The 16,935-nt window shown below is 40.7% G+C and overlaps 1 protein-coding gene and 8 non-coding genes across 9 annotated transcripts in view; all 9 read right to left on the bottom strand.

Annotated features, from left to right (window-relative positions):
- Window positions 1–455: 455 nt before the first annotated feature.
- Window positions 456–528, bottom strand: trnar-acg (transfer RNA arginine (anticodon ACG)). Its single transcript has one exon. It is a non-coding gene; the product is annotated as a tRNA-Arg (tRNA).
- Window positions 529–993: 465 nt separating this feature from the next.
- Window positions 994–1,066, bottom strand: trnar-acg (transfer RNA arginine (anticodon ACG)). The gene has a single exon. It is a non-coding gene; the product is annotated as a tRNA-Arg (tRNA).
- Window positions 1,067–1,177: 111 nt separating this feature from the next.
- Window positions 1,178–1,249, bottom strand: trnah-gug (transfer RNA histidin (anticodon GUG)). The gene has a single exon. It is a non-coding gene; the product is annotated as a tRNA-His (tRNA).
- A 284-nt stretch (window positions 1,250–1,533) lies between these two features.
- trnar-acg (transfer RNA arginine (anticodon ACG)) lies at window positions 1,534–1,606 on the bottom strand. The gene has a single exon. It is a non-coding gene; the product is annotated as a tRNA-Arg (tRNA).
- A 452-nt stretch (window positions 1,607–2,058) lies between these two features.
- trnar-acg (transfer RNA arginine (anticodon ACG)) lies at window positions 2,059–2,131 on the bottom strand. Its single transcript has one exon. It is a non-coding gene; the product is annotated as a tRNA-Arg (tRNA).
- Window positions 2,132–2,781: 650 nt separating this feature from the next.
- Window positions 2,782–2,853, bottom strand: trnah-gug (transfer RNA histidin (anticodon GUG)). Its single transcript has one exon. It is a non-coding gene; the product is annotated as a tRNA-His (tRNA).
- Window positions 2,854–3,137: 284 nt separating this feature from the next.
- Window positions 3,138–3,210, bottom strand: trnar-acg (transfer RNA arginine (anticodon ACG)). Its single transcript has one exon. It is a non-coding gene; the product is annotated as a tRNA-Arg (tRNA).
- Window positions 3,211–3,321: 111 nt separating this feature from the next.
- trnah-gug (transfer RNA histidin (anticodon GUG)) lies at window positions 3,322–3,393 on the bottom strand. The gene has a single exon. It is a non-coding gene; the product is annotated as a tRNA-His (tRNA).
- A 2,924-nt stretch (window positions 3,394–6,317) lies between these two features.
- Window positions 6,318–16,935, bottom strand: part of tacr1a (tachykinin receptor 1a) — a 47,921-nt gene continuing 37,303 nt past the window's right edge. Inside the window, exons 5-6 of the mRNA XM_058636526.1 lie at window positions 16,395–16,759; window positions 6,318–9,059 (exon numbers count right to left, since the gene is read on the bottom strand). Of these exons, the coding sequence (XP_058492509.1) occupies window positions 16,414–16,759 (346 nt within the window). The 3' untranslated portion in view covers window positions 6,318–9,059; window positions 16,395–16,413. The remainder of the gene's footprint in view (window positions 9,060–16,394; window positions 16,760–16,935) is intronic.

Genomic DNA, 16,935 nt, shown 5'->3' with positions numbered 1-16,935 from the left:
TTCTAGGGCACCTCAATTCTTCCAAAAATTACACTTTATCAAGTTTTTGTGGAAAAAGGCATTTGGTGTACCATCCAAAGTTTATCCTCAATTTCTCAATGCCGTGACCCGGATTCGAACCGGGGTTGCTGCGGCCACAACGCAGAGTACTAACCACTATGCAATCACAGCTGACTGTTTGTCCTCTTCCCGCTGTGAATATCAACAAAACAACAGGCTCACAAATACCTGTGGCTGATATGAAGCAATCGATTGAGATGTTTCCAAAAAAGGCCTTTTAAGAAAGGGTGGATCTTTTTTGACAAGATACACAGTGATGTGATATACTGTCGGTTTGGGATTGTGTTTTTTCACAAGTATGATTTGGTCATTTGACTACTATTAGCTGGAAAATGTTGACAATGTTCACAGTAGAAAGTTGAAGACAAAGTTCACCTGGCATGTTAAAGGGAACACGAGCTAGCCAGGAGTCGAACCTAGAATCTTCTGATCCGTACTCAGACGCGTTATCCATTGCGCCACTAGCCCCCGTTTCCTCCTTTCTAGGGCACCTCAATTCTTCCAAAAATTACACTTTATCAAGTTTTTGTGGAAAAAGGCATTTGGTGTACCATCCAAAGTTTATCCTCAATTTCTCAATGCCGTGACCCGGATTCGAACTGGGGTTGCTGCGGCCACAACGCAGAGTACTAACCACTATACGATCACGGCTGACTGCTTGTCCTCTTCCCGCTGTGAATATCAGCAAAACAACAGGCTCACAAATACCTGTGGCTGATATGAAGCAATCGATTGAGATGTTTCCAAAAAAGGCCTTTTAAGAAAGGGCTGATCTTTTTTGACAAGATACACAGTGATGTGATATACTGTCGGTTTGGGATTGTGTTTTCACAAGTATGATTTGGTCATTTGACTACTATTAGCTGGAAAGTGTTGACAATGTTCACAGTAGAAAGTTGAAGACAAAGTTCACCTGCCATGTTAAAGGGAACACGAGCTAGCCAGGAGTCGAACCTAGAATCTTCTGATCCGTAGTCAGACGCGTTATCCATTGCGCCACTAGCCCCCGTTTTCTCCCTTCTAGGGCACCTAAATTCTTCCAAAAATTACACTTTATCAAGTTTTTGTGGAAAAAGGCATTTGGTGTACCATCCAAAGTTTATCCTCAACTTCTCATTGCCGTGACCCGGATTCGAACCGGGGTTGCTGCGGCCACAACGCAGAGTACTAACCACTATACGATCACGGCTGACTATTTGTCCTCTTCCCGCTGCGAATATCAGCAAAACAACAGGCTCACAAATACCTGTGGCTGATATGAAGCAATCGATTAAGATGTTTCCAAAAAAGCCCTTTTAAGAAAGGGTGGATCTTTTTTGACAAGATACACAGTGATGTGATATACTGTCGGTTTGGGATTGTGTTTTTTCTCAAGTATGATTTGGTCATTTGACTACTATTAGCTGGAAAGTGTTGACAATGTTTACATTAGAAAGTTGAAGACAAAGTTCACCTGCCATGTTAAAGGGAACACGAGCTAGCCAGGAGTCGAACCTAGAATCTTCTGATCCGTAGTCAGACGCGTTATCCGTTGCGCCACTAGCCCCCCTTTTCTCCTTTCTAGGGCACCTCAATTCTTCCAAAAATTACACTTTATCAAGTTTTTGTGGAAAAAGGCATTTGGTGTACCATCCAAAGTTTATCCTCAATTTCTCAATGCCGTGACCCGGATTCGAACCGGGGTTGCTGCGGCCACACCGCAGAGTACTAACCACTATACGATCACGGCTGACTGTTTGTCCTCTTCCCGCTGTGAATATCAGCAAAACAACAGGCTCACAAATACCTGTGGCTGATATGAAGCAATCGATTGAGATGTTTCCAAAAAAGGCCTTTTAAGAAAGGGCTGATCTTTTTTGACAAGATACACAGTGATGTGATATACTGTCGGTTTCACAAGTATGATTTGGTCATTTGACTACTATTAGCTGGAAAATGTTGACAATGTTCACAGTAGAAAGTTGAAGACAAAGTTCACCTGGCATGTTAAAGGGAACACGAGCTAGCCAGGAGTCGAACCTAGAATCTTCTGATCCGTACTCAGACGCGTTATCCATTGCGCCACTAGCCCCCGTTTCCTCCTTTCTAGGGCACCTCAATTATTCCAAAAATTACACTTTATCAAGTTTTTGTGGAAAAAGGCATTTGGTGTACCATCCAAAGCTTATCCTCAACTTCTCAATGCCGTGACCCGGATTCGAACCGGGGTTGCTGCGGCCACAACGCAGAGTACTAACCACTATACGATGACGGCTGACTGTTTGTCCTCTTCCCGCTGTGAATATCAACAAAACAACAGGCTCACAAATACCTGTGGCTGATATGAAGCAATCGATTGAGATGTTTCCAAAAAAGCCCTTTTAAGAAAGGGTGGATCTTTTTTGACAAGATACACAGTGATGTGATATACTGTCGGTTTGGGATTGTGTTTTTTCACAAGTATGATTTGGTCATTTGACTACTATTAGCTGGAAAGTGTTGACAATGTTCACATTAGAAAGTTGAAGACAAAGTTCACCTGCCATGTTAAAGGGAACACGAGCTAGCCAAGAGTTGAACCTAGAATCTTCTGATCCGTAGTCAGACAATTATCCATTGCGCCACTAGCCCCCGTTTTCTCCTTTCTAGGGCCCCTCAATTCTTCCAAAAATTACACTTTATCAAGTTTTTGTGGAAAAAGGCATTTGGTGTACCATCCAAAGTTTATCCTCAATTTCTCAATGCCGTGACCCGGATTCGAACCGGGGTTGCTGCGGCCACAACGCAGAGTACTAACCACTATGCGATCACGGCTGACTGTTTGTCCTCTTCCCGCTGTGAATATCAACAAAACAACAGGCTCACAAATACCTGTGGCTGATATGAAGCAATCGATTGAGATGTTTCCAAAAAAGGCCTTTTAAGAAAGGGCTGATCTTTTTTGACAAGATACACAGTGATGTGATATACTGTCGGTTTGGGATTGTGTTTTTTCACAAGTATGATTTGGTCATTTGACTACTATTAGCTGGAAAGTGTTGACAATGTTCACAGTAGAAAGTTGAAGACAAAGTTCACCTGGCATGTTAAAGGGAACACGAGCTAGCCAGGAGTCGAACCTAGAATCTTCTGATCCGTAGTCAGACGCGTTATCCATTGCGCCACTAGCCCCCGTTTCCTCCTTTCTAGGGCAACTCAATTCTTCCAAAAATTACACTTTATCAAGTTTTTGTGGAAAAAGGCATTTGGTGTACCATCCAAAGTTTATCCTCAATTTCTCAATGCCGTGACCCGGATTCGAACCGGGGTTGCTGCGGCCACAACGCAGAGTACTAACCACTATACGATCACGGCTGACTGTTTGTCCTCTCCCCGCTGTGAATATCAACAAAACAACAGGCTCACAAATACCTGTGGCTGATATGAAGCAATCGATTGAGATGTTTCCAAAAAAGGCCTTTTAAGAAAGGGTGGATCTTTTTTGACAAGATACACAGTGATGTGATATACTGTGGGTTTGGGATTGTGTTTTTTCACAAGTATGATTTGGTCATTTGAGATGTTTCCAAAAAAGCCCTTTTAAGAAAGGGTGGATCTTTTTTGACAAGATACACAGTGATGTGATATACTGTCGGTTTGGGATTGTGTTTTTTCACAAGTATGATTTGGTCATTTGACTACTATTAGCTGGAAAGTGTTGACAATGTTCACAGTAGAAAGTTGAAGACAAAGTTCACCTGCCATGTTAAAGGGAACACGAGCTAGCCAGGAGTCGAACCTAGAATCTTCTGATCCGTAGTCAGACACTTTATCCATTGCGCCACTAGCCCCCGTTTCCTCCTTTCTAGGGCACCTCAATTCTTCCAAAAATTACATTTTATCAAGTGGATAAAATGCTAGCCAAGTACCACCTGAGAAAATTTGAGCTCTTGAAGTAACACCATTATCACCACTTTTAAAATACGACTAACTAACGTTTGAGAATTATGGACGTAAATACATACACAGATGTGTATTTTAGGCTTCACAGGCAGATGCAGGGGAATAAGGCAAACTGTTGGGTATGTAAATATGTAGGCAGTGGAGAGGAACAGGCAGGCAAAAGGTGCAGTCTAAATATAGCAAGATTAATGCAGGCAAAGAGGGGAAGAAAACCTGAAAAGCTATAGCATGGAAACCAGGAGAGGCACGGGATGAGTGTGCTGGTATTAAAAATACTAAGTGCTGATTATAGAATTATCAATAGTACACAAACAAGCCCCATGTGGCTGAGAGGTAAGAAAGCTTGGGTCAGGAAGCAGTGGAAAGGTCTGAAATGATTGGAGAGTTATTATAATGAAAAGTAAGACAGAGAATGAATGAATGAATGCCTGGATGAATTGAGGAGAGGAAGCCAAGGGAGAGAGTGTTGTTTGGTCAAGTGAGAAGCAGGTATTTAGGGAGGATGTACAGGTGCAAAACAACACACTCCAGCCACTTTATTAGGTAAAGCTGTTCAACTCGTTAACGCAAATATCTAATCATCAAAGTATTGACAATGATTTGCATATTTTAAAAGTTAAAACTTTAATACTTATTGCATCTAGTAGAGGTGTGGTAAAACAGTGCAGGTGCACCAAATTAAAGTTAAAAAATATATAGATCATGTTTACACTTGGTTTTCTGTGACGACAGAGCCGATTCCCGTCGGACACAAGTTCTTTAGAGTACAGACAACCATGGCAGTCATGCGCAAAGTTGGTTAAACAGGCAAATAAGGCTGAAAGGCTTCAGCACAGAAACACAATAGACAATCTAGCAGGGGATTCAATATGTGCAAATGAGTACAAGTACTAAGAATTGATGAGGGAGGGATGAGTAGGTGGGTGAGGAAGAGTCAGGTTACTGTAAAGTGAGAAGGTCTGGATTACTGCAAGGCATGGATGGATGGCAAGGCTTAAGATGACGTTAAAGTTTGTAATATGCAAAAGTGCTAGGAGGGAATGAATGAATGCATGCAAGTGTGAGAGTCATTGTCACCTCTGATTGACATTGTTGCTGATTCCTTCTGTTTTTCATTCAAAAATGGCTCAATAATTTCTTTCATGATAGTGTTACTTTTTCATTTTATTGCATAAAACATGTATTGCATCAAATCATCATTACATCCTTTCCTTTCCTAACAAGATAAAAAAGAACAAGTACAAGGTGTTCATGTTGTTTCATAAACAACAGATGACTAAGCATCTCTGCATTGAATCTGACAGAAGGTTCAGTTCCATAAAGGCTCCTCAGCTGTGGTTTATTATGGATGCAGTGTGCTGAAGGTCCAGTGCTTTTCATGGGTTTTCATCTGACACCAACACACTCAGCCCCTGTTCTTTTTCACCCATTTAACTACACACAAGCAGACACACACATGTGCACACCGAGCCACCTGTGCTTGCTGCTGTCTTCCTCAACAACACCCTCACCTCTCCCCACCCCACCCCTCTCTGTGCACTCACACTGCAGGTTAGGGACCTACAAAGAGAGTGGTTTGGGTTGTATATTGAACAATGCTCAGACCATGCTACACGTCCTGCGCCAGATCAATTCCTTTGTCATAATTGTTATTTGAGTGATTTGGTGATATATCGTCGTCCTTCCTTGTGCAATATGATAATTGATACACCAGGGTAAATTACAATATTTTAATTCACAAATGACGCTCTAAAGTAAAGTTTCACGTCACTGGATCCGGACATTGCTCCATGATGTCTCATCAGGTATATCGATGCCTGGCGAATGAGGGAAGCTTAGGCAGAAGAAGAGGGAGCTTACAGCAGAATAATGGTGGAGAAATCTACGTTAAAGGCCCAGATTTTGGAACCGCGCAAAGGCTGCGTTGGGGTGTGTGTGAACAGAATGCGCAAACTGAATTCCAGTGGAGTATTAAGCCCCGCTCAATAAGCAGAAAGAGTCTACACTGACGTGCCAGGGTCCGTGATATGTGACGCACACTTCAGCGTGTATGACATGTGCACGGAAGTATACCAGGGCCTTAAGAGATGCCCCATCCACGTTCAATACATAGACTTTGTCCTTTGTTCTCTGTGTTGTGTGTTGTTCTTCAGTTACACAGATATCATGATGTTTTGCTATAATCATTGTATCGTAATAGTATTGGTATCATGTACCATGTATCTCGTATCGTATCATGAGGTACCCTGTGATTCCAACACACACACGCACACACACACACTCACTCATTCACTCTTGAGTACCCTTTGTTGAAATAAATGAAAACAGAGCCCATGTGATTGAATAATCTAACTTCTGTTTTCCTTTATTAGAAGACAATAAAATTGATGATTCAATTTTGGCAAAAGAACACAGATCAAAACACTCACTGAATAGTAACAGTAACAACAGAGGCAGTAACAGGTACACAGTCACCTTGGAGCAGAACTCACATTGAGAAAAACACATAAAATTCACTGTCATGGTTTTGAACTTTTGGAGAAACAAATATTTAAAAAAGTCTCTTAAGCCGACTTCTCTTGTAGATATAAGCAGGCACGATAGAGATAGAAGCAAGCACAACACCAATACAATACAGAGGTCAGACTGGCTTTCCTGGCTATGTCAGAAAAACTATCCACACAATACTCATGTATAATCAAATGTGTTTTTTTTCATGGACTTTCGCAGCATCACATTATTCCAGCACATTATACTTAAAATTAAATGCTCTCTTTCAGCTTAACAGTATTTAAAGGGAACAAAAAAATGTAAATATATTAGCTGTAACTTTGGGGGTATATAGATTAATTATTCATTCTACTAATGTGTAAATAAGTGTAAAAGTTGTACTTAACTGTTAACTGATACATATTTGCAGGGCCGGCCCAAGCCTTTATGGGCCCCTAAGCTGAATTTGTTTTTGGGGAGGCTCCCTCCCACTACCTCGGAGTAGCCAGTGCTTGACTATTAAATCGTGTTTCCATCATAGTACAGTTCGGTTTGGTAGAGTGTGGTTGCGTGTTTCGACTGTTTGTTTCTACAAGGCGTCTTTGTATGAGAATATAGACTGTGGACATTGAAGAGACACTGGTCGCAAGGGAGCGACGCCTTTCTGTCGACCAATTAGCTGACTGTTATGGGTCTAGCTCCAACCATAATGTACCGTACCATTACTCTGGTACGTCAAGGGAAGGGTACAGAAAAATGAAACCGTTGGGGCCGTTTATTTTGGTACTATTCCTAATGGAAACGTAAAAAAATAAGTGTCGCACTGAGTGTGGTGACACTTTTTTCTGCACACACCACTGCTTAGTTCACTTATGCCTTGGCCGGATCGGAATATATGGTGTTTCCAGCATCTGAGTGTGTGAGTGTGTGAGTGTTTCTAGCAGCAAGACGTTGTCTTTGGAATTAAAGTAAAATCAATTAGAGTTTTTTTTTGTGTTCAGTATAATGGAGGAACACAGAGATCTGTTTAACTCGGCTCCAGACCTCTGACATTTTGAGGCGATGTGTCTGCTGAAGGCTGTTTCTGACATCAACCTATCATCAAGTAGATGGGACTGAAAACAGGAATGGGTCATCTCAGAATTATAATAAGCAGCTGTACAGTTCTTGGTCAATATACATACATAAGTAGCAGTTTTACATTGTCCTTTGTGTGTTTGATTGTTGAAAAAAAATGCTTCAGGTAGCTGCCCCTATTAATCACTAGCACAGCTAGTAGAAAATACCGCTGATGCACCACAGGCTACTGATTGCTGTGATCATACTGAATTGGGCTGTATCATTTGCTTACCCTGCATGTGGCAGAAGTTGAGAAATGTTCAACTTTCCAAGAGGCCAGTAAAACGATGTGTATGTGTTTAAACTCAAATATTACACTGTTCAAACAGAGCTCGTGGACAAGACTGTTTACCCCGTCGCCAGCGTCGCATGCAACAATGTTGACCATGACAGATAATGCTCTGCTAATGTCCACCATCAAGTTTCAATTAAAGCAATGTCTATGTGTGAGTCCCACCCTTAAGAGTTTGCATTACAAATTAAAATAACAGTCTGACAGTCAATATTCAATTTAAAACCCGGGAAAATAAATAACTAAAATGTTAAAGCTGTGGCATGACAAACCAGTTCAAGGCTACTTATTAGGACTGTCACTTTTTCCAAAAATCAAGTTTGAATTAATATTATATGATATGTTATGGTATGCCTTTGAAGATATTGGTATATTTCCCTCGCTCTGACCTGTACACACATTTTTGTAATGGGCCACATGGTGAGCCTCTGTTAGACTGTTAGAAGATCACCAGTTTCAATCCTGGTTTTGGCCTTGGTTTTCTCAGGATTTTTGGGTTTCCTTTTCCTTTTTTTGGAGCAAAGTCAGCTATAGACTTTTCACAGGAGGCAGATTTATTCCCGATAAGATCATTTGTTCGCTCATCATCCTCTTCCTCAAATATACTTCAGACACTGGTATAGTGAAATTAAATTAAGATGGAGCAAGAGATAAGGTGACTCTAATTTTTATTATTTAATTTTTAAAAATGTTCCTCAGCTCCAGTGCGTCACACATCCTGGTATAAACAGTAGAACAATATTTCTGATTTTCCTTCAAGTACCACTGCAGGGAGCTTGCGTACCACTGGTGGTATACGTACCACAGTTTGAGAACCATGGCTCTAGATTGACCATGGGTGTGAGTGTGGGAGTAAATGGTTGTGTGTCTATATATGTTGGGAGGACAGAGTTGTAGACTCTTACTATTAGTCACGTGAGTTTGAAACTTGCTCTGCTGGACTCTGATGTCTCCTCAGCAGCTGCACTTGAGTGAAGCAACCGCTCACGGGTGATTTTTATGATTATAATTTGGTGTTGTGTGATTTCACAACACCATCTGGAGCCGGAAACAACGCTGTAAGTTTCTCTCTTTACTTCGGGAGCTCTGTATGGATGTGAAGCACTTCCAGCGATACTTTTCTGCCGTCCGTTGACGTTGTATGTGAACTTGTTGTGCGTCAAATTTGCGTCACCTCCTGTGTGAACACAAAATAAGTGTGAACAGATACTGTATCCAACGTTCTGATAAAAAGTGACAGCCCTAGTATATAAAGAAGTGACTAAAAAAGAGGTTTGCTTCACTCATGTGGCAGGTAAAGCAAAATCAGTGACATTCACAGCCGTGCAAAACAGAGTCCAATTATCTTTTCAACAAGGACACAAACATTCAAAAAATCTAAATTGTGTGATTCTGTAAACATCTCTCTACACTGTGTGTAAAGTCATTGTACAACACAACACAAATACAGTTAATTCCACTTCACTGCTCAAGGTGAGTTTTCAGTTCAGAAAAAAAGGATCTTTTTGTACAGGATGAATATTGTAAACACACTATTTTCACAAAGCAGCAATACTGAGACTGACCACGGCAACATTTCCTATGTAACACTGGTTGTATTCGTCTGAGGCTGATTTCACTGCAGTTGAGTTCAAACACAATGTGAACGCTTCATATGTTGGCTAATATTTCGACTAGAACAGTGGTTCTCAAACTTTTTACAATAAGAACCACCTGGAAAATATTGAGCTCTCAAAGTATCACCATTATGGCAAATGTCAAAATACAGTTTCAGTTTGAATTCACAAATTCTAATGAGAATGCATCGCGAATGCTTCTCCTGTTATCACATGAGATTGGATCTCGCTTCACCTGCATTGTATTCAAATACACAGTGATGTCATGTCTGACTGTACAGGAGGAGCACTACACAAGCTGCTGTAACATGAAATACCATTTTAACTATGAGGAAACCAAAGAAATGACGATTAGTGTTGATATAGTGGCCGTGACTACAAATAAATGAATGTCTGGGCGCTCCACTGTGTTTGAATGGAAGTCTATGGGAAAATTAGCTTTTACTTCTCACTTGATTTATAATGTTAGTATAAATGTTCCTAAGGTATGTTCATTTGTTCCTATTTAGATGAAAATAGATGACAAAATATGGCACATGTGAGTGGACACCGGTGTGAGTGACAGCTGGTACCGTGGTTGCAGGTGACGCCTCTGACCTTTCGGTGGCAGCGGGTAAATCAAGATTTTGGAGGCTTCAAAACATGAGTTGACTGCTTAAGTGACACAGAGTAAGAAACAGGGGGATCACATTCCCTATAAAGTGAATATTTATGATGGTCCTCAAAGCACCACTACAAAGAGCTCAGTTTGAGAACCATGGCTCCAGATAAAGCAGCATAGTTTGTATATGTTATGGCATTGATATAAATAACACGTTTTTATAAATCAAGTGCTTTGCAAGAGATGCATGAATGTAAGAACACTGAATGACTTGTGTTGTGTGTGGCTCTCGTGACTAATTGGCTTGAGCATCCATGCATGTCACCGCCGTGGCAAACCTTTAGAATTTCCCCCTATTTATTGATGAGTCCGGTAAGCACATGTAATTGTGCACTTGTGTGTGGGGTACGTGTGTCCTCCTCTGTAATTAGCATGATTGGAGAGTGACGGATGGATAGAAACACAGGAAGAGATGGTGCTGATGAGGCTATTCACCCCGCTGTGGAGTCTGCCTGGCGCCTCTTCTCGCCAACGAGACGGCATCGTTTGTCTGCACCGCCACAGCTCTCATCAGCGACGTGTGTGTGTGTGTGTGTGTGCGTGTGCGTGTGCGTGCCTGGTGCGCGTTCATTTGAGGAGCTCTCATTGAACAAAGTTGATTACACATTCAATAAAGCCCCCCAGCCTCTTGTTCACTCACTCCACTTAACCCATCCAAGTGATGGCACATGCGGAAACATAATCAGGTGAGGATTATTCCTGCTGATGCTACATTAAATCCATCATATTAGAGCTGTCATTTGGACCCAGAATAACATCTGTTAGTACTGTTGATGTTTAAACTTCTCAGATGATTCTCAGGGCCTATCCCATTTCTACTTTTGACCAAGGGGCAGTCGTTAAAATCTAGCCCTACATTTGAAAAATGTGACCTGCCATCATGACATGAAAGATTCAATATGCTGCCTTCCGAAAAAAACAAAAATACCAGTGGATCAGGTATGTACTGTAGACTGAAAACCGCGTCTTTGACGTTGGTTAATCTGGTGTGCCACTGATTCTATATACACACTATATACCTATAAGAATCTGCAAAACGAGAGGGTTTGACTAAGTGTTATAGGCAAGTGCTGAAAGGGGATTGAGCCTCAACCTTAATGACGTCATCATTTATTCCACTTTGTACGGATTAGAGTAGGTGAATCAAGTCCTCAGCTTTATACTGACACAGGAGACCAACAAAACTTGGTCAAAACAAATCATATAGATAATGTAGTAAATAATAATAATAATAATAATGCAAAAAAAGAATTTGAATATAATTTGATTAGGTTAAACTAAGAGGATTGTCACCAGCAGCCCCACAATACGGGGTAGACGATGAATGAATGAATGAATGAATGAATGAATGAATGAATTATTAAGATTGTAGAAAGAGACAATGCTTCTCAGCAGACAAGAAGAACAGTTTTCTTTGGCATCAGCACATCACTATCTTCAAAGTAGCATCCAGTAATAACAGTAAATTACCGAGCCACTGGCTGAGTTTTCTGATGGTCAAAAGCACAACCAATTTCCTCTGCCTCAAGATAGTAATACACCAACAACTCGCCTGGCCAACAGGCTCATGGGTACTTGGATTGGTTGAAGTGAATTTGCTGTATAAACCATGTGGGTCCTGGACAGGAAAATAAGATTTGCAGTGGTCTGGAACTTGTAAAGACACAGTGGTGAAATCACCACTAAATGGATACTACTCCAGCAGAGACGAGAACATTATGTCCAGTCGACTGTTTGACAGATGCCTTTCATATCATGTTCATAAATCCCACTGAGCTTAGGTTTCTCTCTGGTGCTGTAATTAGGCGTAAACGAGTCTGTGTTGTTCTCATGATGTTCTGAGAAACAAATCTGTCTGCACATCACACGCCGCTTTTTTAGATTCATTTCAGCATCCATAACCCTCTGGCTCATACACTGCACTTAATTAATACTTATTTGTTTAAAAAAAAGTTTAGACTTTGACTTTCTTCTTGTAAATTTTATGCCAAATGGTGTTACTGGAAAATCCACAATGGATTGTTACCATCATTACACTTCACTTTAATTATCTGTTTTTTAGCAGCATAATACAAAAAAGTAAAGGACAGATACTGATTACTAAGGCTGCAACGATCAATCGTTTATTAATCGATTACTAAAGTACTATATTTGAATTAAAACAAGGTCAAGGTTTTTCTTCAAAGTGAATATTTCCTGGTTTCTTTGCTTCATTTAATAAAGAAATCATTAAGACTGAGGCATTTACTCGATTCATCGAGATAATTATTGACAGATTATGAAAATAGTATGTAAATAATTGTTGAGATGAAGATTATGAGATTATTAGATTGTTGTTGGTAATGTGGATACCAATCTGAATTCAGGATTAAAAACAGAAAACGTTAACCTTGGGTTATCTAACCTTTGCGTTATCTGAGTGCTTTCTCTCGTTTGTTTGTTAAAAGGATTATGGGATGATACTTGGGCAGACCAAGCCTCCATGGGAATAAGTCGCTTTTTATTTTACGTTTTTGTTTTATGTCCATTTTCCCCCTGCGTCCCGACTGTGAACTTGCTTTCTTGCTTTCTTTGTGATGTTGATTTGTTTCCATGGTGCTAAGACTGGCTTCTGTGTGTTAGTTAAAGTTATCCAGTACTGTTTGTCATTGTGGTTCCGATAAAGTCATGTTGCTTCATGTCTGCTCTTCAGTTTCATGTCAGCTGACTGTGGAATTTATAACAACAGGCTTTGTGTGCTGAAAATAGACAGGGAGTCAAAAGGGCGAGTGTGTGTGTGTGTGTGTGTGTGTGTGTGACGGCTGTCAACAGGTGATCATTCTCTGCATGTGTTTGTGCAAAGAATATCAACCAGGAAATGTGATTTAATCATGTAGTGAGTGTGAAGACATGTCTCGTGTATCTTACCCGATAATAATGTGAGAATACAGATTTGATTTCTGCAGAAAAACAAGTTTCTCTCAGAAAACCAAAGAAGAATTAGCAAAATATGTCGCAGTGATTTATTAAAATGGATCCTGTGCCCTTTTATTACCTCTAATGTGTCATTGTCTGACAAAATACAGCATCACGCTGTATTTAAAGCTGATAAGCCTGCGTGTTTGTTCTGTACACAGCAAATATGCAAATCATGTGGATTTAAATTTTTAGTCTGACTGAGGGATATTTGTGGGAAAATACTTCCAATAATTAACTGCTTAGTAGAGAAGGTGAAATAAAGTTGATGAAGATGATGTTTTCTTTATCTCAAACTATAAAAACTTGTGACTCAAGCTTAACAAACAACAAATTTGTCATTTGTTACAGAGGTGTTTCAAATCGAGGAGCTGGCTTCATACTTGATTGATTATTGTCTCTTGACAAACCTTTGAAAACCTGGATTTGATGAAGTTGTTAATATAAATGTAGAGACAGAGACTTTTTGAATTCACTATTACTGAGATGACAACGAGAGTGCGATAAACGGTGTTGGTCAGTGCACACTGATCTTGGTGCGACGGTTAAAGATGAACCAACAATCACACTGCATGACAAAATATCACATTGTCCACAATAGAAGAGAATTCTACAGCGGAACAACAGGAAAGTGTCCTACAGAGTATAAATCAGGCTTAAAGGACACTTTTCACCCTCATTTAACAGCTTTAGAGTCAGCGTGACGGTTTAATGGCTTGTTGTGTGTCTCCATTCATTCTGTCTGTTAACAGAAAAGCATACTTAGACCAAATACTGTAGGTCAAAGTGGTCTTCACTCTGAAGTCAGCGCGTGACCCTCGAAGTGTTTAAAAAAAACACTTCCACATGTTTTTCTTTATGTGTTCTTGGGCGCTAAATGTGAACTGCTGCTTAAACAGAAGAAAGAACAGCGATACAACATCAAAAACCAGGACAGAAAGCACAGACAGCACTAAAAACAGTCATTTCCCTCGTGTGTTTTCATGATCACGTCAGATCAAGAGACTTAATACTTATTTTGTGAGTGTGGATCTGATCACACACATTTAACACAGTGGATCAGTGGTAGAACAAGTCTTTTTTTTCAACTGGAAAGTTGTGGGTTTGATTCCCAGCTCTGCTAGTCTACATGCTGATGTGTCCTTGGGCAAGACACTTAACACTTAACCCCAGCTCCTGATGGCTGTGTCGACAGTGTGTGATTTAAAGATGTGTGTTTGAAAAATGCACTTTATGGATGGGGGTGAATGGATAAAACTGTAGCGTAAAGCAGCTTTGAGTGGTCATCAAGGTTAAAAGTGCTATATTTAATACAGACCTTTTACCATTTAACGTTAACTACAGCGGAAATGCGTACCAGGGGTGTAAGAAAATAAAATATTGTGATATTTGGTGGTGATGGTGTGATACGGTGTTGATTCCGTGGTTTTCTGACAGTGGTGGAGCTAGGCGATATGGGACGTCATTCGATATCAATATATATCATACGATAAATCAAATCAATATTTCTGTATAAATAATATCTCTATATTTTTAGGCTATATCCTCACAAAGCTGCACACAGGTTGTTTCTCAGGACTCATGAAAGTTTTCAATTCAGATGTTTGTGCTTCTCAAAGGAGAGTGACAATACACTGCAAAATAAAATATCTACTGTTTATGATCTGTGTTACATTATTTTAAAATACCTTTCTTTTCAGATAATACCTGCTTTATTTCTTTGGTTATTTAATTTTACGTAAAGGTTATGTGTGTTAGAAACATGTTCAAATTCAGCAATAGCACAAATAATTAGGCTTGAAATGTGTCATTAAGTGACGTTTTTAAAATATAACTTTTTTATATATATGTATATATTCACTAATGTATTCAATATAATTAATGTGATGATTATCACTGCAACAGCCTTTAAAACCATGAAAAGTCACCACAGATACCTTATCACGATGTGACGCTATCGAAAAAGGATATCTTGTCTCATGTCACGATATAGAAGTAGTGGTGTATTGTTGTTGTATTAAAGCCTCCGACCACTAGTTGGCAGTAGGCTTTTGGCCATTTGACACTCTAATCCCATAACCACTCCTCTCTCACAAGACAAAGAAAAAAAAATATCTAGAGCACATGTTACTGACAGGCGTGACAGAGCAGCTACATACAGAGAGCAGCAATTACACAAATATTTGACCTTTTGAAAGTGGCATCTTGTCATTCAGGTCATGAAACCTTGTGTCGCGTCTGATCGACAGGAAGCAGCCTTAACCTACACAGTTATTACTGTGAAACTCAAGTGTTTCTCCAGCAAACCAACACATTTCTTCTGCTACACTTTGCCAATCAATCCATCGGCTGCTGCTGCTTGAGGACTGAATCTGGGATTTACGCCTCACACTGGGCAGTTTAGCTTCAGGTAGTAAGCTTGTGTTCGCTTGTGTTCGCTTGTTACCTCCCCAGCGTCTGGAGCACAACCACCACTTTCAAAGATGACGCTTCCTGCTGCTGGAGTCAATGTTTAGTCAGATGAAAGCTGAGCTGCCGCTGTTTGAAGCGATTTGGCAAAGCATCACGTCAGAGCAACATGCGTGTTCTTTTCACTTTGGATTGAGGAACTCTTGCTCTGGGAGATTTAATCAGTTTCCATGCGCGCACACACACACACTAATATATACAAGAGCCTTTCTAGTGAAACGTGTGTTATTTCAACACAAAACAAACATCAGGGTGACATATCTACATCCATTGTGTCCAAGCTCTGTCTCTCCTCAGAGAACTACTCTGTTGAAACAAGAAGCTGCAGTGTGTCACAGCACACTGTTCTCCATGTGTAGCTCCTCTCCAAAATAGACTGTGTGTGAAATCACACAGCTTGTGTGACAGAGGATGTGTGAACCTTCTCTCTGCACTGGGAGGAACGCTGGTGCTGTGACAAGCAGGAGCTGTGAGAACTTGGTCGAGGCCAGTGCCTGCTTCACTTTAGCTTTTGAACTGGAATGTGCTTGAGCCAGTGAAATGCTCCTCATCTTTTTTTTTTCTTTGGCACGGACCAAACATTTCAAATTGATCACTAACTGTGGGAGTAGTTGACACAAGGTCGCTGTGGGGTGAAGATGGTGCTCAGTGAAATAGGATGTAATCTCACTTGCCTACCAGTGAACATGCTAGAAATGCATTCATCAGAGATTCCACAGTCAAACTCACATTCACACATTTAGCATGAACACAGGCAGGCAAGGTGAGCAGTCAACGCAAACGCTCCCTCTCCTCTCCAGCAAAAGGCCACCTGTGTGAGTGTGTGAGGTCTAGTCCTGCAGGTTGTTACTGGAGTAGAAACTGGACGTCTCGGACACTGTTTTGGAGACGCTCCTGGACGATGACCCATTCGAAGTCAGGTCCAGGGAAGAGCTATGTGGCCTGGCCCCGACCGCTGCTCCGCAGATCCCTGGACCCACTGCCGCCTTGACCTTGGCCTGCTCCATGTCATCTCCAACCTGTAGAACCGTAGACACGGTGGTCTCCATCCGGCTGGCCTTGTAGACGCTGGTCTGGGTCTGAAGGTACCGAGTGGACTTCAGCTCCAGGCCTTCATAAGAGCCTCGAGGGACACAGGGGCAATAGTGGAAGGCTTGTTTAAAACCAGCACGAAACCTAAGACAGGAATCATAGATTAGTCTTATTGAGTTTGGTTTACTAATGCAAACATAACAGTAACCCATGCAGACATGGTTCACAGTTCATCTGAAGGTAGAAAGAAGCTCCTGTAGGTCATCATCTGCACCAAACTGTTACTCTTTAATAAAACAAAAAGCCAAAAACAACCTAAA

This window comes from Solea solea, chromosome 8 (assembly GCF_958295425.1).
Source record: "Solea solea chromosome 8, fSolSol10.1, whole genome shotgun sequence".
NCBI lineage: Eukaryota > Metazoa > Chordata > Actinopteri > Pleuronectiformes > Soleidae > Solea > Solea solea.
The sequence above is the reverse complement of the archived record's forward strand: the minus strand, read 5'-3'. Positions and strand labels throughout refer to the sequence as shown.